We start from the raw sequence: 25,134 nt of genomic DNA, 5'->3' as shown, positions 1-25,134 counted from the left end.
CCATTAGAGGCATTTTATTATCTAATATAAATGACTTAAACAGCTCCAGCTGTATTTTATTAATCTTAAACTCTAATTTTTCTTGCAGGCGTTTCAGTCACCTAGAGTTCCCAACTCCATTGATGTTTGCTTATTTCTCAGAGATTTCATTTGTGTGCCTAGAATCAGAGCTCCACCCACTTCCCCTGCCCTATGACAAGGTTCCAGTATGGCTGCCCAATGTTTCCCATGCTGATTCACTTGTACATGTAGTGCCAATATTCCTTGAACATTTAAATTCTTGGGCAAAAGATGGAAAATTACATTTAATAGAAAAAGTATAAACGCATATGTAAGTCTTTAGTCACAGTTCTCCCTCTTGCATGAGAGAATCGATCCCCAAATAAATTTAATGAAAACATGAACTATCTTTTTGAAACATATAAACTTGGATCCTTACTGAACAGAATATGTAACACTGTTAGTAGATCATGTATAAATGAAGAAAAAAATGCATTTGCACTTCATTGATTATGTCATTCAAAGATAGTACTCTAACTCCATGGCTTCTTAGCGTTCAGGAACCTGATCTCTCTGCTTTGAAATAGAATTGCAGTAAAGAGATGTGAACAAGCAGAACATCCACAAGCTTCAAACCAAATCCTGCTACCCTAACTCAATTGAGTAGTACCTTACTCAACAAATATTCCTATTGGCAGAAGGTGGCAGAACCAGTTCCATAATGAGAAAAACAAAAAATATGAAGATACCCAAATTTGCAGTGTTTTTAAGATCACACTGTGACTCCAAATTTAGCAGATCAGTCTTATTCCTCACTGTAGTGTTAATTAAGATAAATTCTACATGCTTGAAGGAGAAAACGACCATCCACTGCTAATCTGGCAAAAAAATTCTTTTAATTAATGATTACATATAAAAGTAGGCTGGGTGGACATCCACCATAGATACCAAATAGAAAACTTTGTTGAAAGCTCTCACATTCAGAACAAGAGGGCTGCAAACAAACAAGGGATCTATTGATTTCCTCATTGTTGTTCTACTGAATACCTTTGCATGAAATCTAAACTACAGGAGAACCTCATTAATTCATACAAATGACCAAGAATCCCACTGTGAACCAATGCATAAAATAAAACAATAAATAACAAAAATAATAATGAAATGATAAAACAATAAAAATAAACATCACAATATATATCCAGTAACAACTGTTTCATTTCAATTACAAATAATACTTTATAATAGTATGCGGAGTTGGTGGAAATCACTATACTTAAGGTCGCTTAGAACTTCCCAGTACAAACACCCATTTCAATTGCTTATAACTTTGACCTGAAATTTTAATTGCTTCCTCTCTATCTTCCTTTATTTTTTTTTAGGTTTTTTTTGTTTTGTTTTTTTTAGTTTCAGCAAAAACAGTTCAGCCATTTCCAAGAACTACCTTCAGGAAAAATGGGTTCTTAAGCATAAACTGTAAATTTGGTAGAGGGATAATTCTGAGGTCAGAGAAGCGCCTTTTACAGTTCACATGAATATCCATCCTGATTTGGCAAACTTGAGCCACTGAAAGACACTATTTATAGATGCGCAGTGGACTGAAATTTCATCCACTTAGTCATATTGCCTTTCAGGATGAATGTGACAAATCTAGGCTATTTGGCTGAGCTGTAGCCATTAGATCACACTCCCCTCCACAGACAGGAATAGAACCTGGAAATCCTGATTCCCATATTCTACTGCTGTATGGCAAATAGTTGTGCAAAGAACTAGTAAAATGTATCACGTCCATCTCTACTGGCCGGTCCACACACATTGTACCAGCCTACTGATGCTACTAGCTTCTCCTTTAGCTGAAGTGATAATGGTCTGTGCTGTGGATCTAATGTTCCTCATTTCCAACCTTGGAGGATGACCCATATGGTGGAACCATATGGTTCCACATAACATAATTTGTTTGTTTGTTTTTTATTTTACTGAGAGCTTAGGAAATTACATACAAAAAAATAAATTAATTAAAAGAACATAAAGGTCTTGTCTACACCAGCAGTTCTCGAGCTATGGGGTGGGCCTCCCAAGGGAGGCAACAGGTGTGTGCCTTTTTGTTGTTATTTCTTTAACAGTTCCAGCTGTCAGCCCCAGAGGGCTGAGACTAGTACAGAAGGGCTGTGCATACCTGGGAGGTGGGGCGGACTGGATAAAGGAGGCAGTCAGAGCCCCGCCGCCCCGGGACTGACAGCTGCAGCCCCACTGCCCCAGACTCTGGCTCTTCTTCCCTCTCCTCACCACCAATACCTCTCTGGGAAGCAGTCTTGGCTCAGATTCTCCTTTCTCCCCCCTTGTCCCTCACTGGTAGAGGGCAGTGGGGCTCCAGCTGTCACACACAGAGTGGAAGCAGCAATGCACAAGGAACGGTGGCAGTGGGGCACTAAATCTGCTGTGAAAAGAGATACTGACAAATATCACTTTTCACATTACCACTCCTACTTCTGAAGCACCCTTCAGAGATGGGCAGAGGTGTATGTACTGGTGGGGGGCACAGAATGGGGGCACGATCAAACAAGTTTGAGAACCACGGGTCTACATGAACAATTTCTTTGCAGAAAGGTGGGATGTGGATCTACCCTGCACTAATCTTCTGCAAACTAACTGTCCATGCGGACCCTGCTGATGCACATTAGCAGTTTATTAGTACGCTTTGATCTAGTCCTTACTGAACCAGGACTAGATCAAACTGCATTAACAAACGATTAATGCATGTCAGCAGAGACCAAGTGGACAGTTAGTTGGTGCCAGGCTAGTGCAGGGCAAAGTCACACCCCTGCTTGTGCAAACTAACTGTTTAAGTACAAAAGCCCGAAGGTTCCGAAATAAAACTCTCAGAAATCAGGAACTGCCAGAATTAAGGTTGCCCTTGCAGTCTTACTTCAGTTCCCAATCTCTTGTGCATTATGATACAGTCTATAATTATATGGTCACATGCTATTTGTTTTAAGGGAAACCAAACTCTTTCAGTACACAAAATGAACAATGAATGAGGCAGTGGTGCAAAAAGAGAAAGAATGTTCTCTTGTGTTTATGGCCCTGGACTGGGACCCTGAAGAGCAAGGGGGAATGAATCAGAATTTCACAGGCAACCCTAACTGTGGCATTGCCTAACTTTGGTGTGTTTGACTTTGCAAGCTTTATGTTCTTTTAATAGAGTATTTCATATGCAATATAGAATGGTATATTTTGTAAAAACTACAGGGCTGCCCTGAGGATTCAGGGAGCCTGGGGCAAAGCAATTTCGGGGGCCCCTTCCATAAAAAAACGTCACAATACTGTAGAATACTATATTCTCGTGGGGGCCTGGGGCAAATTGCCCCTTTCTCTCCCCGCCCATCCACAGGCAGACCTGAAAAACTATGTCGTACTAAGATAAGAACTTCCTACATGACTATGTGTAATTAAGGGTCAGATTGTAGATCCCTTACTCACACTGCTAAGCACTGACTTCTTTCAGTAATCCCTTTGACTTCAATGGGACTGTCTGCATGAATAAGTGCTCAATAGGATGAGTATAGGCCTCATAATCTGGCCCTTAAATCTTTGCTGAGAACTGGGCCAGGACCATTTTGCATTTAAATTTTAGTGGGGATTTATGAAATGTGTGGATTAGCAAAATTTTATTGTATCCGCATCTAGTCTGACAAAATCATGGTCTCAGTGAGACTTACAAACTGATGAACAGTGAAAGCATTGCTTTTCAACTAATTGTCAAAACTCCTCATTGTGATGAAGTAGAACAAACTAGCCATTCAACAGGACAATAAGATGACAAAAGCATGACAATCTTTTCAGTTCAGGACAGGTGGCCTGTATTAAAACCATAATTAAAATGTAAAAAGCTATGAAATAATATATTTACAGAGTTTAGTCTACTGTATCTTCCTAGCCATACATCAACAAGTGACCATGATAAAACCTCTCACATTAATTATGGTGACTATTTCCTTAATGAAGTGCAAAAATGTTTGCATAATCTGATTCGGTTTATTGAATTAGTTTATAGTTTATCACTCCAAAAATAGGCATCGTTGCTTAAATTTACAATATCTTATTTCCAACAGGTAAATAGCTCAATATACAGTAGTAATCAACTGAAAGCACTTTCAGATTAAGACTCATGAAATTACCAATAGCCTAATACTGTGTTAATAAGTACCTATTTTAGAAAGAAATTTGACAATGTTACTTACTGTCTACCATCAGTATCTTCTTTATTTCTAAAAGCTGTACATGCCTAAACTGAGTAACTGGCAAATCATATTACAGTAACCTTCATCCTTCCTTACTCCATTCCCATGTTGGCAATTCTCACACTCACACATTGTATTAGCTGGAAATAATAGGTCCTGGTCCTGCACAAATTTAGTCTCAAGATTACCTTTTTGCACACAGTACTCCAATTCAACTCAACTGATCACTTGCACAAAGTTAAATCCTTTAATAAGCATTTGCAAGATCGGGTCTTTACGTTGTAAGAGACTGTGTCTTTTTATGTCCTCTATAACATAACTAGTGTGCTTTTGGGTGGGATGATAATAATAGTAATAATAATAATAACAACAATAATAATGACACTTTATTAGGTAGAACTGATAAAGTTTGTTTAGATGCCAAGAAAATATAATTTAAACATGAAGATATTAACATGAAATTATTCCATGATTCGTTTAACTGGCTTTGAACACCAAGCTGCTATTTTAAGAAAAACACTGCAACACCATACCAACAGCTGTACTTTGTTAACTCCATAGTTGGCCTCCATAGTCCGGAAGTAAAACTTCCAAAACCAGGGAAAAGTGGTGGAAATGATGTTACAGAGTTCAGCAGGCTTTGAAAAGACAGTGGAAGTTGGAATACATTTTTACTGACTCAGGCCCAAAGTAAGAAGTAGTAATAAGGGAGAGATCACCCTTATAGTGCCAGGTTATCATTCAAAGATCAGTAAAAGAGAAAAAAAGGAAAATAACAAAGTAAGACAGGAAGTAACTTAAATAGCAGAGTGCATTGCAAGTCCATTATAATGTCTTTACACTGGAAACGAAGGATTTTGGCATCAGATGGGGCATAAGTAATAACCAGAGGAAAGTTCATCCCTCATAAAACAAATTTACTGAAGAAATAAGACAAAAACTGTGATTCAGTTAATGTAACAAAATGAAGTGTGTAAAGTGCTTTGAAATTATGGGATGAAAGAAGCCGTGTAACTGAAAAGTAGTATTTTTCTCTCTCTATAAATATGCCATATATTTCTGATTTCTGAAAGCACTCTACATCTGCATTTTATCTCTATAAACAAGAGAAAAGTGCAGTCACTAAGAGAGGTAAGAGGAGCACTTGAAGTATCACTGCTTCAGTATCACACATTTCAAATTAAAGATGTTGCTCAGTGGGCCAAGTAGAAGATTCAATTAGGGAGCTTTACCAAATGGTTTCTGTGCCTACAATACTCTGCTGTTTAAAAGTATTGATTAAAAAAATACTTAATTGACAATATGAAAAGTGACAGCAATTGCTTTTCAGTTTTCTGGGGAAATGGAATAATGGAGAGTTTATATTACACCGTATATTGTAGTTACAGACAATAAAAAACACAAGAAAAAAAACCAGAAAGTTAGGACCCATCATAAATAAACATAACATGAGACATGATTACAAAAGAGGACAGGACTGAAAAATATGCAGGCGTTCTGGAACAATTTGTATAGTTGCCATGCACCCCTAGTTTCAGCACCTATAAAAATCTGTAACCTGTACCCTGAACCCTGCCACCTAGGGCTGAAACGCTTTGACTTTGGACGGTGGGGCTCAGGGCTTCAGCTTCAGACCCAGCCCCAGGTCCCAGCAAGTCTAATGCCAGCCCTGGTGACCCCATTAAACAGGGTTATGACCCACTTTGCGGTCCCAACCCACAGTTTGAGAACTGCTAGTCTAGTGGAATGCTTTATGTGAAACACAGAGTTTTGAGTTGGTTGATTGCAAAATATGTTCACTAAGTTTGACTTTTAAAATTGAACTTTTTTTTTTTAATTCTGAAAACCAGTTGATTATTTTTTCATCCTACTATCTTCCTTATCTTCAGATCCAGCGCCTTCCCTCCTAATCATTCTATCTTCCATGGTCAGCTCTGTGACTCAATACCAGCTGATATTCAGCATCACATAATCAATGGGAAGCAGAATACAGAGTGGTATGAAGACAGGAGAAAAGGGACCAGAAGTATGACTGGGGAGATAGGGGCAGGGAAAATGGTGATCTTTTTCATTATTAAAAATTATACAGGTTCATGAAGATCACCTATTAAAGAATTTGATCTTTCCTGACCACTTCTCTCCTCTTGCATAGCAACAAGAAATTTCTATTACTCTTGTCTTATGACCTAAGATTGCAAGAGTCATATGTTTCATCTATCTAGGTGCTTATACTCTGTGCCACATATGATTTTAAAAATCAAAATAATAAATACTCTGCTTCATAGCTTCATTGATTTCAGTGGACGTCCAACAGAAGTGAGGTGTCCAAAAAGACACCAAGCTTTAAAACTGAGCAAACAATTATAGAGTAGAGATGGGTGAGGTAATATCTTTTATTGTACCGCCTTCTCTATTTCATATCCTGGGACCAACACAGCTACAAAAACACTGCAAATAATTTGAGAGCAATCTGTTTTTGAGGAGGCATCTCTTCAAAGTCCTTTTCTCTTCTCACCCTCATCACCACAGTCAGGCCTGGATTCAGCTTCAATAAGTTGTTTATCCCAAGCGCTGAAAAATGTGGAATATAGTGCTGTTTACAACTGAGAGAATGACTATCATGATCTGGGAATAGTCCATGAAGTACTGCTAGCTTAAGCCTGCCTCACCAGCTTCCCAGTCCCCCAGTTTTACCTCACCAGTTCCCACAGTTCCTTGTCCTGCTCCTTTTCTTGTTTGCTGAGAGTGTGCACTGAGCACCATCAATGAGCTCAGCACTGTGTAAAAGCAAACAACAGAACACAATCCCTCCATCAGGAGGCTTATTATCAGAAAAAAAGGAAATAAACATCAATTAAACCCAAACACACCAGTCAACTATGAGCTGGAGACACACTTTTTTTTTTTAATACTGTGGTTAGTGTTTAATTAATTTTAACAACTCAAGTGGGGGGTCAACATTGATAAGTCCTCCAATCAGTGTGTTTCAATGGAAGATTGTAAGGAGATAATAAGAGTTTACCACACAAAGAAAAGACACATTCCAGAAGTAGTGGAAGTGTGAAAAAGGCATATGGAAGACGACTCTAGAAGAAGGCTGGTTAGGCTATTATAAATGAGCTTCAGGCAGTATTAAACACATTAATTCACAGATGGGAAAAAACTATTTGAAGGGAAACTTGATGAGAAAGTTCCTTGGTCAACTTTTTTTAATATAGAACATATGGGGTACTTGTGATACCAGCACTGTATTAAATACAAAGTGGCATACAATTGAGAGGACTTTCAGCTGCATATTTAATATGGGCTAACCCTGCTGGTGTCCCACCAATTTTTTTGTAAGTAAAAATAGACTGCCTATTTTTATGTTTGTTTGTTTGTTTTATGGTAACATTTGTAGAGTTTTATATCAATAACAGAAGTTCTAATTATATAGTGTGACAATAAAATGGTCAAACAATGGCACACAATCATTTCCACTACAACATGCCTCATACCACAGGGAAGAAGAAGGGCCAGGAAGTAGAAGCGGATTACACATTTGACCACTTTTGATAGCAGGTGGCTGCCCCTTCTGATCATTTCCTCCTCAAAATAATTTCTCTTTTCTAAAGGGTTCCAGAACCTCCTCTTTTCTTCTTCTTCTTGTTAGAACCCAAACTCTCTCTCACTCTGTTCTCACTATGAACCCACCCTTTCTTCACCTTCTCTCCCATTATTCTTTGGTAGAGGGGGCTATGGACAAAGACAGTCAACACACCCATGACATGATGCATTCAGTGTCATGGGAAACAAGGCCATTGGTAAGGCAGTAAGTATGGATGTCTCCCAGTGACAGAGTCATAGTAATGAAGAGGAAACAGAACGGGGAAAACAAAGAGGAAATGGAGAAGAAAAGTACTATTAAGTATTCAAAAAAGTTCACCATAGCTAATCTACTGCAAAGTTCATTATTATAGACAGCTACCCTCTTGTGAAGAATAAGAGTTGTCATTACCATGAACTGAAGGACATTTTTAGAAGCTAAACTACTTTATAGGTTGTACCTTCATATTAACATATCAGTCCAGATGCCACTGGACATTATCCACAAATTGGCATATTATGTTCAGGAAAGGACAACAGCTGCAAATGTATGGATGTTTCAGATCAGAAATGAGGGTGGTCCAACAGAACTATGAGAGGGTGAAAGACTGATTTATTTATTTTAAAGGTTTCACTAACCACAGCACCCAGGAAGATTCACAGACAAATAAAACAAATCCAATAAACAGAAATGCATCAAAAATGAACCATATAAAAAGAATGATTTTGAAACAAACCCAATCAAGCTGTGTTTAGTAGTTCTATCATCCTCAATTTTTCATGAATAATTGTACCAATAATAACTGTCATCATTTCTAGGCTTACTATTAGATGCTATGTCTTTCTGAGCAAGATGTGCACCAGTATCTTTAAACACTTCCCAAGAATAGATGGTAAAAACTACTCAAGCTCTCAGAATAGTGAATATAGAGGTCTTTCTAGGGGGAAAAGAATTCCAAATGCCAAATTCCCTGAAGTGCATTAGATACCTAAAACCATTTGCAGGTGAGCAATGTACCTGTTTCTTGTTCCCATAATTGGTGGAAGGAAGGAGTTAAAAAGGAAGAGACATCCCCCATACACTTTATTTTAATAAATAGAAGTGGACAATGGTTTGGGGCATTACATTAAACAAAAATGATCATTTGAGATTAAAAATAAAACATTTACCCAAACATTTTACAAAATGCAAATGAAAATGTGCAGTGATCATATTGTATATTTTCTGTCTTCTGTAATGTTCATATTATCTAAGCATACCAAAACATCACTGACTGAAAATAACAAGTCCTGGTGAAAAAATAATAATGGAAGTGGAGGGAGGAAATGGAGGGAGTTCTGAAAACTATATTTAACAAAAAATCCTTAGCTAAGCTTATCATTGGAATGAAGCCATAAGTCCAACAAAGTTGGCATTGCCTCACACTATATAGTATAATGCAAGATGACAGAGGTAAACATGCATGATGTATCACAGCAACATACCTACTTATGAAATTTGAGGCAAAGCAAGTTCAGCTTACCATGTCTCCTTGTGTGTTAGCTGTATTAGCCCATAACTCTACTATAAGCCCTCAAGTGATTTTTTTTCAACATGCTATCCCTTAATAGACTGGCATGTACTTACATTAAATAACTACGCACTGCCCTTAAACAGCCTGTTGCCTTGCTTAGATCTTTGCTTACTCTCTACTTTTAAAATTTAATAAATATTTATTGTGTCCCTAACTTATTTCAAAGCTCTCTTGGCATCACACAAGCAGCTGGCTCCAAAGCAGACATGACTTTTGCCAGTAGAACTTCTGCAAAAATAGAGTGACCAATTTTCTCCTTATGCAAGGGAGTATCAAACTGCTGGTCCTCAGATAAAGAAGTATTTTTTCCCTAACAAATTGCAAGGAATTGGGTCAGTGAAGAAAGAACAGGTTTCCAAACAACAGATGCATGACTCCTAGTTCTAGATCCCAATCTGGGATTGTGAATTGGAATGCCTTGACAAAGTGGGAATTTTCTGTAATACTTTTATGAATCTAATGTGAGCCTCAGTTTCCACTATATTTTGCATGGCTACCCAGTGGAGAAAAAGGACTAAGTTTGTGCTCAGGGCAGGCTAAGAGACATAGGTGTATGTGTGGCCTAGTTATCTGAACCTGAAGGGGTCACTAAAAAGGACTGGCCGAGGCTGACCCCATATCAATGGAAAATCTGAGAAGACAATGAAAAACCCAATCACCAAGATATTGACACCTAGCAACCAGAGGGGGATGGATTTCCCCAACTCTCAGCAGGGAAGTTGAGCAAAGACCCCAGCACAAGAACAAAGGACTGGAAAGGTGTGAGGTAGAGGATAAGCATTGGGTTCTGGAGGAAGCTGGGGACTCTCTCTCACCTGGGAACTGACTAAGGAGGTGAGACTGGGAGACAGACAGAACCTGAAAATGGAGTTTTACTAAAGTCTGGCTGGAGTTCTGGGCGAACCAGAATGGTCTTTGCTTTAACCTTCTTTTCTCTATGCTACCTTAAGGATTTCCTAGGCAGTGTTCCACTTGACTAATAGACCCTACTATTTTGAAAACTCTGCCTGTGTCACTGAAAATACTGGGTGAGGTACACTAAACCTTAAAGAGTGTAGAGGTCTCTGCCAGGAGTCCATCTCAGTTGGACTTGCCAAACAGACTTTATGGTATAAGGCAGGAGTGCTGAAGACCAATGAGTTCAGTCTCAGAAGGCAATGAGGCCAAGTGGCCTTTCCTGAAGAAAGAGTGAGACCCCGTGGGATCTGGCACATAGAAAAGGGTCCTCCAAGAGACTGTTCCAAAGCCTGGGATGTAACACCAATCCTATGGATAAGTGACAACTGGCCATGACAACTCTGTCTTTCAGATCAGAACAGTCACACCTGCTCCCTTTGCAGTAACCATCAAGCAAAGCTGACGTACCCAATAAGGTTTCCCCTCCAAATATCAACATTCAAATATCTTATCAGTCAAGTAGAAGCCAAAAGGGCTGGGTTCTTAAACTTTTTTGCAATATGAACTACATCTTAACAGAAAGATTGTCTCATAACCCAACTCCCCTCCAAAATGAAATTGTGCAAAACCCCTGCCACTTCTATCCAGGACTGTCTTACATTCCTGTGGCAACAACACCAATTTTTTATATGGATAAATAATTTTAGCTAAAAATGCATTACCTTTTCTTCCTGTAATGTGACTGTGATTTGTTAAGTGGAAACAAGGGGAATTAACATCAATGGGCCATAGACCACAGTTTGAGAACTGCTGCAATAGGGAAGAGAGCAGAAGACAAGGAAGCAAATTCCATCCAGACATTCAAAATAAAATTACGTGTAGAGAATTTCAGTACAGAGAGCAGCAAATGGATAGATACAAGGCCTAACACTGGGTATATACATTATGAAAGAGAACTTAAGGAAGGTGGAGAATCAGCTAAAGGAAGAGACCCTAGCTATTCAGCACTCCAAGAGTGGCTTGATTTTGTTTTGTTTTGTTTATTTTTAGAAACCTTTAAACATCCTAACCAAGAAATGTGTGAGAAAAAATTCACAATATGAGTTCTCAGTGCATGTAAAATGGTGCATTTTCATTATCAGCACTAACAGCGTTAATTACAATTACTGTATTCCCTCTGGGCAGACCTCTCCCTGGGGCTGCTCTGTCACTTGCAGTTGATTCAGAATATAGCAGTGCAACTGCTCGCTCATTTGAGCTATTGTGATCATATTTTAAGACCGCCCTGCTTTATTTATGTTAGCTGTCTTTAAAATGGTGGATTGACTTTCACTTGGTAGTGCTAGTTCTTATCTTGGCTGCCTCAGTCTATATTCAAGACCTGCCAATATTTATCCTCATATTCCACCTACTGTTTAAGGATCTCACCATCTCACTCCATGTTTATGAAGCAACCTAGAGTGCTCCCATCCTCCCTAAAGATGTCCTATGAATCACCACTGTTCTCTCTATACTTATTGCATTCCCTTCCAAACCATTTCCATTTTTTTTATTACTCTGGACCCCTCATTTGATTTTATATGTTGGTATTTTAAGGAGCTGGTATTCTATATTTTATTATATTATATTTATGATTAATTTGTTATCCTGAATACTTTTGGAAGGGAGCAAGCGAGGAACTGGGGACTATATAAATAATTCTTATTATTACAGTTAATTCATAAATTGTTGCTTGAAATGATGAAGCCACAAAATCCAGAAATGGTGACACCAGCAACAGAGATTTGCTCTTATCTATCACCCAGAAAACCTTCAATAAAAGTAAATAAAAAAGGATCATGTTGCCTGATTTTTTATTTCTCTTATCACCCTCCTCTCCATTTTTCCCTCTGTGTATTTTTCTCCAACTTCTTTCATACCACCTAATTTGAACAAATATTTCTCCTGATTGCTTTTCCTTGATGTTCTTCTTTCTCTCTCACTCCATCCCTGACAAATTTCTCTCTCTCTCTATCCCTTCTGATTGTTCCCTCTCAAAAATCATTTTCTTTCCCTGAAGGGTACTACCACCTTCTCTTTTCTTCCTCATGCTAGAATTTCCTCCTACTCTGTTCTCTCTGTGAATCCACCATACTTCCTCTTCACCAGTTTTCCTCTCTCTTACTATGCCTTCCCCTTCTCTAAACCTGATTTTCCATTTCTCCCTAGCCCTGCCCCACAAGAGTACTTTCCCGTATCCCACAAGATGTTGTCAGTCCTGCCTACCCAACATACGCCTGCCTTGCTCATTACATCCTTGCTACCAATGGCTACCAATCTTGCCCTCACCCTTTCTTGTCTTCTCCCCAAATGTCCTCCTACCATCTGTCTCCCTTCTCTCTCTCCCTCCCTCTCTCCTAATCTTTATCCTTGCGAAGATCCCTTATTCTCTTCAAGACTGCGAAGATCCCTTATTCTCCACTGCCCTCTCCTCTTAGATCTGTCTATAGCAATGTGTCTCTTGCTGAAGAGAAAGTCAGTGCTAAAGATGAAGATGAGGAAGTAAGTGGGTACCTGGGGGGATTCAGATCAGCCTTGCAGAGGATAAAGGGGCTCCTGCCAGCCTGAAAAGTAAGGAGATGGAATGAGGCTGAGGGCCAAGAGTTCCATAGCAGCTCTTCCATAAGGATCTTCCATCTACATGGATTTGGTCTTCTATGTACAGTAGTAGGCCTCTCCTGTTTATTTCAATGGGACTATCCTAGTAACATCCTACCTCCATAAGGCAGCAGAATCTGACCCACAGTGTTTATTTTTTCACCTTAAAAAAGATGATGGCATTTTAATTAAGTGACAAAGCGTTGCCTAAGTGGCCATTACTATAATCAAAAGGAAGGCAGACATTCTTCCCATTGAAACATAACATGGGCATGATTTGAGTGTGAGAAATCATAAGGGATGTTTCGGCAACAAGTAGTTACTCAAACTAATAAACTCAGTTCTCTGGAGCAGGCACATTACTGTTGATATCAACTATTGTACAAACAGTCAGATAAAGAGGCGAAAAAGAGCAGTCACAAGGATCACTGATCTGTTCAAAACACAAGGACTGAGGGAATCATTGTTTGCCAAGTGGAGGATAAAAACAATAAGGTAAGAAATACTATAATTCAAAGGACAATTTTTTTGATAAGAAAAAAAAAGAAAATACTATAAAGGGCTACTGTCTACTCAAAAGTTTGTATTGTAAAAAGTTGTGCTGCTAACATTTCTAGTAGACAATACACTGACATGACAATAAGATACTCCATACTGCAGCATAAGTTATGTGATATTACAGTGCTGGTTCTGTATATTTTTCCTTTTTTATTGTTTGTGATTATTAAACAAATGGACTTAAATCAACCAGCCATAAGATTTCAAGTGTTAATGCATTACTAACAGTCCTACCTGTTGGCGGGATGATTCCAGGAGACATTAGACCTGGGACAGAGTGTGGCATGATATGAGAATTCTCTGGGGAGGTGACACTTTGAGTCCTCTTAGGAGGCCTTCCAGGTCTAGAACTGAAACAAACAAACATTTTTTTTTTTACAATTAAGCTGTTGTCTTACACATCATTTCAAAGTTGTTTCAAGTGGTAACATGGACTGTAAATAAATTTGTTTCAAGGACGGTTGCTTTTGCAGTTAGATGTAATAGACTTCCATCACTAATTAGATTACATGCTGAATTCATTTTCCTCATTGAAGATCAGCCGCTCTTGATGCATAATTCATAGCCTGCACCTCGTTACCTGCTTCTTCATATTAATATCTATACACAGTTTGAATTGCCTCGTTTGCATATGCTAAAGTTCTGCATGCAGCCTTCAGCACGAAAATTATGCACTAACTTGTAATAATTATTACAGTCAGCTTGCTATTGATTTATGAGACTTTTAAAAACCAAATATGTGTAGTACTTGTAATGAATGATATTTTAAGGTTCTTCAGGAAATTAAAAGGCAATGGCTGCCTAAGGAAATGTTCTGCTTGTTTGATTTAATACTACAGTTAGCTGGGAGGTGGAATGAAAGAGTGATTCAGACCTATAGCACATTTTTCGATGATATGTTTTATTACTTCGCACTGCTAGCCTGATATCTAGATGATAAATGACAATACATATCTAATGTGTGAAAAGGTCTTGCAATTTCTTTATTTTTTGTCATTTAAAAGATAAGTCAAGTTATCATTTAACCCTTATTCTATTTAAAGTGAAAATCACACTAAGTCACCTTACTTTAAATGTACTACATCAGAAAGGGCTCAGAATTATTTGTAGGACACTGTTGAGCAACTATCATCATAGCAGCATTCATATGCCCAGTGTGAATAAATAAAGGGCTTCAGGTTTACGCATTCCTTGTCCTTTGCTCACGTAAACGACTTTCCACCTCCAGAGGTGTATAAGTAGCCTACAAATTAGACATGGACTACAATGAAATTATTTACTGCTTCTCCACATATGAATAGATATGCAACACATGCTTCACCAAAGTGCACATATTCCCATGTACAGACCAAACCATTATGTTCTTGTATGTTCCTGTAGCTACCTACTTGGGGGTTATTTAGCGACGATTTTACAGAAAAAGGCAATCTATTTTTATTTTTTACATTGCAGTCTTATTATAGACTATGCCCAATATAAGGGTGTCTCATTTATTTCTGAATGGGGGGGAGAGAAAATGGTGAGCTGCTCAGCCCCTGCAGTCCTAGCATAGGCCAAAATCCCATTGTCTGTGCTGGGATTTTTATCTATTCTGGGACTGCAGCAGGAAACACATAATAAAACACACACTTCTCCTGTGACCATCAGATCATCCCTGGGTTTGGAAACACCCATTTTTTTTTTAAACTTCTACAACCCATTTCTAATAAACTAATGACAAGCAAAGTTCAGGATATTTCCTTGGAGTTTAATGACTCACGGCCTTGGGGCATTAACCTTAACTGGTCATTAATTCCTAAGTTATTGTCCTGAATTGAGGTCATTATTAATATTATAAACCAGGGATTTTTTTCTTTTTTTTTTTTAAAAGATAAACAAAAATCCTTATTTCTTACTCTAACTGAAAAAAGATCCACATGAGAATCAGATTGTTTTACAGTGATATCACACTGAGACATCACATCAGCAAATCAAAAATCCTCACTTTCTTTGGAACATTCTATATGAGTGATAATAAAATAGACATACCATGAAAACGCCTGAAACTGATAAAAATCACACACAAAAACAATCTGATTTCAACGGAGTGTGTCTAAAATATTCACCACAAAAAAAGCCCACGGTGTTAGCAAACTTTAATGACTCCATTTAAATACCAGTGGCGACACTCTCCTCTCAATTCCCAGCGGTGAGCCTGGGTATTCCAGGAGTCTGACATCAACATACAAGCCATAGCCTATGTGTTGCTTTACCAGACCATGATACAGCATATTATGTAGGGAGTGTTAACAGAGCTCTTAAGGCTCATTAAAATGTAAGGGATTACACCTGCAAACACTCATTTTCAGGAGGTAGTGCTTACTGACAAAAGTAGCCTCAGTGAAGTCAGCAGGCTTGATTGTGCCATAGGCTGCGAGGCCTATACAAGTGACTCAGGGGAAGTAAGAGCCTTATAACTTGGTGTGAGCTACCCAGACCTTGGGGCTAGGCACACAGGGGAAACAGTGCTGTGCTCTTATGATTCCTTCCATATGCAGCACTTAAATTTGAAATGTGCCATACAGTGCGGGTTGCCGCAAAGTAACAAACTAGCCCAACAGCGCAACGTTCTAGAAAGTGTTTGCAGGATGAAAGCGTAAGTTTACAATTCAAAACCCAAAGAGTGATGTTATTTGGGCTAGTTTGGTGGGCTAGTTCTCTTTTTTTCCTGATAACCTTTTTTTAAATGTAGAAACAACCATCTTGCACTTTTTTATCTATCTAAGAAATAGTTGCTAATTATAAAAATTCAGGTAAATAAATTTCAGACTTCTAAAATAATAAGTCTGGAAGACCTAATTTAGAGTCGCTGCAGACTGTCTAGTACCCAATTAAAATGTGTACACCACTGATTGGATAAAGCAAGCATACACTGATTTCCCCAAATGACTGATTACGTAATAATTGTTTTAAGTTATTATTTATATTACACACTTGTTTCACTAACAAATTTCTAAACTACAGTAATTCTGTTTTATATTTGCCACCAAGGTAGTTAATCCTTTATATTATGTGAATATATAACATGCATATAATGGCAAAATCATGACTGTCTCTGTTTTTAAAGGAGCTATAGCAGTGGCCCTCAAACTTTTTTTACTGGTGACCCCCTAGCAAGCCTCTGAGTGCGACCCCTGCCTTACAAATTAAAAACATTTTTTATATATTTAACACCATTATAAATCCTGGAGGCAAAGCGGGATTTGGGGTGGAGGCTGACAGCTCGCAACCCACATGTAATAACCTCTTAATATAATAATAATATATGGAGATATACCTATCTCATAGAACTGGAAGGGACCTTGAAAGGTCATCAAGTTCAGCCCCCTGCCTTCACTAGTAGGACCAAGTACTGATTTTTATCCCAGATTGCTGAGTGGCCCCCTTGAGGACTGAACTCACAACCCTGGGTTTAGCAGGCCAATGCTCAAACCACTGAGCTATTCCTCCCCCCTTGAACCCCTGAGAAGTCCTGACCCCTAGTTTGAGAACCCCTGAGCTACAGGAATGCTTTTTGAGCAAAGAATGGAGAAAAAAATATTCTTGTGACTTTCATTCCTACAGTTCAGCAAAAGTAAAATGTCACAATAACTTTTTAAAAAAGTTTTTGTACCCAGCCAAAAACCTTCCATACTACTTTGTAGTCTATGATGAATTTTTTCTAGTTCTATTATAAAATCTTAAAAATAACTATGGCCAGACTCAGGAATGTAAGCTGCTCTCTCCTGCAGAGCTAACCAAGATTAACGGCTCTCAGGGCCAGATGTCTGTATACAGGGCTATATTTCCACTTACTAATTGGTATAACCGCCCCTGCCAGAGGGGCTCAGTCCACAAATAGATTGTCCTCCTTTAATCCATTCTTTCCCCCAAACTGAGCATAGCTCATGTTGCAGTGAAGCAGCCATGAAGCAGGTAGTCTTCAATTATGAAAAGGAGAAAAAGTACAGGGAAAGAAATCATACTTGGGTGGTGACAAATAATAAATGCCCGAGGAGCGTATAAACCTACTGCTCAGACTGCCTCCTCTCAAACTGGAAAATAACAAGGTAAAAATAGAGAAGAATATTTTTTTTTATTCTTTAAACCTTTCACAGAGGACATTTCAGAACTTCCTGTCACATCCTTAGCTGGTTTATATCATTGTAGCACTATCAATTTCAGTGCAGTCTGGCCAGTCTTGGCCTATGCAGCTGAGAATCTTGCCCTATGGACTGAGAACAGGTATGGACTTTAAATGAATCATGTTTGGCAGAAGTGCATCTCCAGACACTCCATGTTCAGCCACATTGTCATCCATAAGTGCACTACAATCAAAGCAAAGAATCTGGTCCAAACTCAGGTCTCTTTTCAAGGCGACAACAGAAGAAATTATCTCCTTAAATTCATTTGGCATTCAATAAGCCCTTTCATGCCACATTTATAGTAGACCTTTCAAACCTTTAGAGCTCAACTGCTCTTTCTTTCTCTTCACAGTATCCAGTGTCACTTATTAACAGCAGCAGTAATGGATTAACCACTTTTGCTACACTCATCCATGCTCTGGAATGCGGCAGTGTCATTTTAAGTGCTAACATTCCCAATGAGGAGACACCAGGTATGCAAAACAACAGGGGATCACAACTACACCCCAAGTGTAGGCAGCGCTGCAAGGGTTAAAAATCTGGCATCATAGAAAGATATCTTGCTGTGGGGGTAGAGGAGATGGGATAGGGCAAAAGAATGATAATGGCATATGGAGTTTTTTACCTCAAGGCAACTGGTTGAATCCAGTATAGCTAATCAGTTATCAAAAGTTATTACTGTCTTTTGACTAGCTGGTGTTCTATGTGAAATGAGTTTAGATGTCTCTGCCCAGGTCCCAAAGAATAAGTATCTGCATTACAGAAAGCACCAATGCTGGTACTAACAGAAAATCTTCCTGGTCTCAGCAGAGCTCAATAACTGAATGGCACTGAGAATCTCCCACCATTAGAAGAAGTCCTTCCTTCCTGGGATACCTTGCACTGCTGCTGCCAGTGCTGTACCTGCACCTCTCATGAACACTATAATGATGCATCAACTTGCAAATGAAAAACTAAAACAAAGCAAAATGCCAATGGATGATCAAACCACCATGTAACTTCACTCCTCAGTTTTGAAAAAACCTGATTTATAAGGTCACCATCTTTCAGAATATTTCAAATGTATTGCACTACAGTATTAAAGGAAAAAGGCAACACGTTTTGATGTTCATTTATGTCAATTCAAGTTTTATACTTAAACATGAACCCTCAACTTTAGTTAACTGAAAGCATGTCCAAGAACAGAGAAGCAAGAATGTAATCCTGAGATTAGATAAATTTCTATTTTAGCAGTTAGTAAAACAAAGATTACTTTGTGTTCTATTTACTTACAGCAGTAGTATAAAACAATAAAACTCTCGGGGTAATTACTTTAAATTTATTTTTCTTCCCACAGTTATGCAGAAAACCTTCTCACGCATTAATTAGTGTTGAACTTCTCATGACGTATTAGAAAGATTTATTGAGACAGCAAACAATGCTGATAAAAAAAATAAAGTACAGAGGTGCATTTTAAAATCTTCACAGGGGAAAAAGAAACAAACCAATGATCTCTGAAAGGGAGAGACTGTGCCATAAAAGTGGTTCCAGAAAGTGAAAGGACAATAGTATTCTACAGACTTAAGAATATACTTCTATTTTTAAAACTAAATTACTGAGAAATGAATCTTTGGCCCAGTGTGCAGTACCAGTTTATTACTGCTAAAAATAATTAGACAGAATGGAACAGGATACTCTGCACGCTATATCCTATCCAAAGGACACTCATTGCACTAATATATCAGCTGTTTGTTCTAGACACATTAAATTTCTTTGGTGGTCATAGAAGACCACATTAGGTTGTTTCCCTTGCTGCGAACCCCCATGCAAATATCATGGTCTCCCCTAAACCTATCATATATCACACCAAACCTGTTCTTGGAAATATCTGGAAACCCTAAGTAGAATATTATTATTTGTATTACTGTAACACCTAAAGGCCCCAGTTTAAGTCGGGCAACCCACTACAAACACACAGTAAGAAGCAGTCCCTGCCCTTGCTATCTAAATACACAAATCAAAGGGTGAGAGAGGAAACAGAAGCACAAATATTAAGTGGTCACTCAGCAGCTCAGTGAGAGTTGGGACAAGAACTCGACATCCAGTCCTATGCATTAGACCAGACTGCCTCTCAAACACAGTGGCCACCATTAAAAAGTTAACATTCTTCCAATCGGTTACCACACAAATAGTAAATATATGTCCAAAACATGACAGGAAATAACTGCAGTATCTCACAGACTGCAGTGTGTCACCATTAACAAATATTGTTTTCTTTATGGCAACCAGAGTGACTGGATGTATACAGCAACAAGAATGGCTGCTAGTCGGCTGAGACAATTAGGGTGGGATTGGTGGAAGCCATAATGTTTATAATTTTGCTTCTTGCATGTAGCTGTGATGTTAAAGGTACAAGATTTTGGGGAGATTATTCAAACATTATGGTTTTCCTAACAGATTAACACAGATGACAACTAACATGCAAGCCACCCTGTTTTTAATCTACATCATAAATGATAGGTACAAACAGTTAATTGTTTGGTCGTAAGATTGTGATGTCACAGCTGACTTGGCTAGCAGTTCACTACTGCATCGTCATTCCATTGGTTGAAATGCTACAACAGTTGTCTAAAAATACCAACTCGAATTTCATGTGGAACGTTTGATGTTGCAGCTGTAAGATATAAAACCCTTGTTACATCAAAGCCATACGATTTATAGAAGGAAATACATCTGATTAAGTGATAGACTAAAATTAATATGAAACAAAACTCATTTACATTCTAGCATACTTCACTGAAGATCTACTTTTTCATTTAAAATAAAATAATGAACTCTGATTCAAAAAGAGTTGTCAAAGTAATAGGAAGAGAATGCAGCAGTGAAGGAAAACACAAGTTCTGGAGATCATGAAGGAAAATTATTTAAGAAGATTGTAAATAAAATCAACAATTTGCAAAACATACATATTCACCATCTTTCTTTTGGTGTTTTGCAATGTTTTACCAAATATATTCTGTAGCTTTTCTACCATTAGTAATAATACAACAAAAGAGTTCAATATCCATCAGACGCCATTTCTAAAATGATGAAGAAGTAGGTAAAAACAGGATCCTAAAGTATATGGGTCCCACAAATGTGACCAATCAAGAATGCAAGAAACTTCCAATTTTAACTAACTAAAAAATATTCCACTTCCAGCAGTATTATGCACCTGCATAAGAATCCAAACAATATCACAATCAAAGATTATGTGAATTTTAAATTTTAATTAAAAAAATATTTCTAGCTCTGAGATGAAAACCTTCCAAATGTGAACCAAATGTGACACAGTTCTGTCTGCTAGAGTCTGCAGATAGCCTGAAACAATGAGTCAAATATATGAACTCCCTCAGCTACCATTAATCCCACAAGAGTAACATTTCTAAGTCTCAGTGAAGAGACAGTAATGTAAACATTAACTACTACTCATTGCTGATCATTTAGCAGATGAAATGAAGAAGGTGTGATAGATATGGCAATTTCCTCCAACATCCTTACTGTATTAAGTATATGTGTTATTGTGGGCCAGGATTGTATGTAATCTCTCTAGAGCAGTGTTTCCCAAACTTGGGACACCTCTTGTGTAGGGAAAGCCCCTGGCAGGCCGGGCCGATTTGTTTACCTGTTGTGTCTGCAGGTCCGGCCGATCGCAGCTCCCACTGGCCGTGGTTCACTGCTCCAGGCCAATGGGAGCTTCTGGAAGAATATGTTTATGTTCAGTGTCTGTCACAAAATATTGCATTTTGCCTGTTGTGTCACCTGACAAGGAGTGACATGAACCTCCGAAGTATAGTGTTAACAGTTCTTCACAACAGCATGACCGTGTTATACAAATCTGAAAATATATATATTTGTTTTGTGAAGCATTGATTTCATTGATAGTCTCATATGAATTGTTCTGCTTAAAGACTTGATTTCATTAAACTATTTATCCTTTATAAACTATGCTTAAAATAAAAGATTTTATTCTTGCTTCTGCCAGAGAATGTGGTTAATGTTCATGTTTTTTTGTTTGGTTGGTTGGTTTTTTGCCATCTGCATTTTTTAAACCATCTGCATTGAACTTTGCATATATCTTCAAACATTCACTAGTTTGTGAACACAAATCAGATAACTGCATGTGCAAATAGCCCATAAGATTCATGAAAGAGAACTAAGCCATTTACCTGCACAATTATCCATTTTGTACAAGCACACACAATTAATGTGCATATTTTATAGAGAATTTTTGTTTGGGCAGTTTAGAAAATCCATTTTTATTAGTGTATCTGCAAAAATTATCAGATCTCAGCACTCAGTTTTGAGACCCTCTTAAAACACACACACATACACACACAAGAATTTGTTGATAAACTTCACTGTGGATCTCAAACTTATTATTCATTATCTACTGTATTCAAATAAAGTTACATAGCAAATACATTTCACTTCATATTTGCATGGTAACCAAATTACTACCATAATAGGCATAGGCAAATATTCCAATTATTCAAGGTCTGTGTTTTCTGAGGCTATTCTGGTCTTGCTCCTGGTTTGCTAATAAATATTCCACTCCTATTCACAACAGTTGATAATGAAGCTCCACCATGTAGGTGTATCCACTGTAGTACTCTAATTCATTCATCATTTAATAGGCCACACTCTTCACATGAAACAAGTGAACTGTCACCTTTTTAATGAAGCTGCCTATATCTTAAACCTTTTTTCCTTTAAAAAAAAAATCTTCTGCCAGAGATTGTGATTAATGTTCCCTGCCCTTCGGGTTTTTTTTTTTTAATATTATCATTATTATTAATCTGAAACCCTCACTTATTGACTATATACTGCAAAGACTAGTCCTAGTCGCCCAAATAGAAAATCAACTTTAATGCTATATTTTCTTAGAGTAATTCTATTTATCATAACTGTGAGATTCACAATGGTGACAGACAGTATCAGACTCTCCACTGCTCTGTGCAGATGCAAGTAATTACTGGCATCTCCTGGTTGCAGATGTCCAATGCAGGTGCTTGTTCCATAGAGGTCCAGTACCAGAAGAAACCAGAACTATACAAGGACTTAGGAGAAAACATCCCTAAAGAAGCTGAGGAATGGGATTGCGGATTCTAATGTCTGACATAGCACTCCACTCCCCTTAACCCTCATATGGTGGGACATTGTCATCCCAGAAATGGTGTGGAGGCTTGAGAGGAGCCCTCAACCAGGCGATAATGATTCAGAAAAGAATTACGACCAGCATAGTACAAGTTATTGCTGGATAGTTTCTGAATGAGTTCATAAACCTGTGGCCTAATTAACCCACATCCCTAGCATCTTGTCTTTCTTCCCGTGTCTCCAGGACAAAAACACCTAAGTCACTAGGAGTTTGGAGGTATGTCTACACGGCAATAAACCCTCAGCTGGCCTGTGTCAGCTGACTCAGGCTTGCAGGGCCAGGCTGCAGGGCCATAAAATTACAGTGTAGACATTCAGGCTCAAACTGGACCCAAGGTTGTGGGACTCACAAGATGATAGACCTTGCCCCAAACAGCTTACATGCTAAAACAATCATTTAAAGTCATGTTGTAATATTCACATTAAGTACCAGCTTATTCCACAGATAACTGCATTGAAGTCAATAGGCTCATTCATGGAATAGGGTTCTATTCACGGTGAATAAGGCTATCACAAACTAAAAGCAAGCGAGAATGCACATTGTTAGTTTCATCTGCTTCGCTTGAACTGTAAACTCTTCAGAGTAGAAACCATCTTTTTGCTGCGTGTCTGTACAATACATAGCACAATGAGGTGCTGATCACTGACTGGGGTTCCTACAAAAATACCTATAATAAGTTTTTAAATTTTGAATTATTTTGCATTATTTTTTGCAGGGAGGAGTAGGATTTATAGGGCTTATGGAAGAAGTGGGTTTTGGGAAGGGGATTTACAGAGGAGAGGTTAAGGGTATGGCAGAGTGAGTGGAGAGATAGATTCCAGATACAGAAGGAAAATGATTGTAAGACTGGGGAACAGAGCTGGCAATGGAATTGCCAGAAGTAAGTGAGAGGGATGAAGATGAGGAAGTTTTCAAGGAAAGTCAATTTTTGGAGTTGGCCATGCTGAGCTTTAGCTTTCAATGGGACAGCATCCAAGATGTGCTGTTGTCAAAGAGGTACAGTTCTGAACAGAGTGGGAGTAGTCAAAAAAGTACAGTTAGATCTTTGAGAAATCAGGACAGAAGCAATATATTAAACAGTGTCACTAAATGAGGCTCCCCAGAGATAGAGTGGAGAATTAGAAGGGGCCAAGACTGAGACCAATAGACATTGAGACTGTTGGAAGACTGAAAAATAAGTTACAAATCTCTCTTCATGTCCTCCCCTCACTGAGAGCATTCATAAACCCATTTCTGCTGCTTCTCTTACCGTTCCATGAGTCATCACACATTACGGTGGGAAAGGTTGGAAATAGTTTAAATAGACAGCTAGGCAGACACGGAGTTGGGTGTCACTGTAGTTGCTTCTGATTTACACTTGTGTGAAATGAGAATTAAGAACTTAATCTATATACATTTTAAGACATGCTGGAAGATCAATTTTAAAAATGTTTTTTGTTGATAGAGAAAGACTACGCACATTTAACTAAAAAGAAGGTTAGGAAAAAAATTACTTCTAGAAGAGGACACAGTGTCTATCATTCTAATATACATATAAATAGACTCACAAATAGCTGAATAAATAAATCTTTACATCTAAATTCATAATATATTTACAAGTGTGTAGCATGGCCAAAATCTTCATGCCGGTGATCAGTCTGATTAGGTGAGCTGGATGCTGGGGGAAGGTAAGGGAAGAGGAAGCCAACAGATTGAAGCAATTCGCTATGCCCCTTGGATGAAGGGCCAGAAAATCCATGCAGCAAAGGACCTGTCTCACCATCCTCTATTCTGCTTCTCCTCAACTTTTTCCTCTCTGTGCCCAATTTGCATAACCCAGGAGAATCCCCTTTCATTGCAGATCCACACTTGTTCTGCTGCAGAGAACCCTCTGCAGCCACAGAAGTGGGAGTAGAGTTTTCTCTTATATGGGAAATACAGAATTTCAATCCAGTATACCCCAGACATTGAAAAGAATGATAAAACTGTAAGAAAATTGTAATTTAGAAACTGATTCACCTAAAGATAAGGGTAAAAATGTTCACTTTAATTGTCCTTAAATTATAATATTATCTTGCTCTAGAGTTAGTTTTTGTATGAAATATAAAGACTCAAATTTGTATTAAACTGTCTTGCAAAAATTGTTTGGTCAGTGATTGTAGCCATAACATTTCCAAATTTGCTGACATCTGTTAATACAGCCAATGGTCAAATTTGTCCCAAAACTATTCTATAAAAAGTTCTCCCTAGCAGAAATAAATCTGCTGGCAGTGTTATTTCAGGGCACCACTGAGGAGATAACCAGTCATTTGTGTCAAGAGTGGTAC

General features: G+C 38.2%; 1 protein-coding gene across 3 annotated transcripts in view; it reads right to left on the bottom strand.

The window, feature by feature from the left end:
- DACH1 (dachshund family transcription factor 1) overlaps window positions 1–25,134 on the bottom strand; it is a 457,196-nt gene that overhangs the window by 246,695 nt on the left and 185,367 nt on the right. For all 3 annotated transcript variants that reach the window (XM_075061553.1, XM_032794125.2, XM_032794126.2), the window contains exon 2: window positions 13,724–13,839. In XM_075061553.1, coding sequence (XP_074917654.1) covers window positions 13,724–13,839 — 116 coding nt within the window. The remainder of the gene's footprint in view (window positions 1–13,723; window positions 13,840–25,134) is intronic.

Source organism: Chelonoidis abingdonii, chromosome 1 (genome assembly GCF_003597395.2).
Source record: "Chelonoidis abingdonii isolate Lonesome George chromosome 1, CheloAbing_2.0, whole genome shotgun sequence".
Lineage (NCBI taxonomy): Eukaryota > Metazoa > Chordata > Testudines > Testudinidae > Chelonoidis > Chelonoidis abingdonii.
The sequence above is the reverse complement of the archived record's forward strand: the minus strand, read 5'-3'. Positions and strand labels throughout refer to the sequence as shown.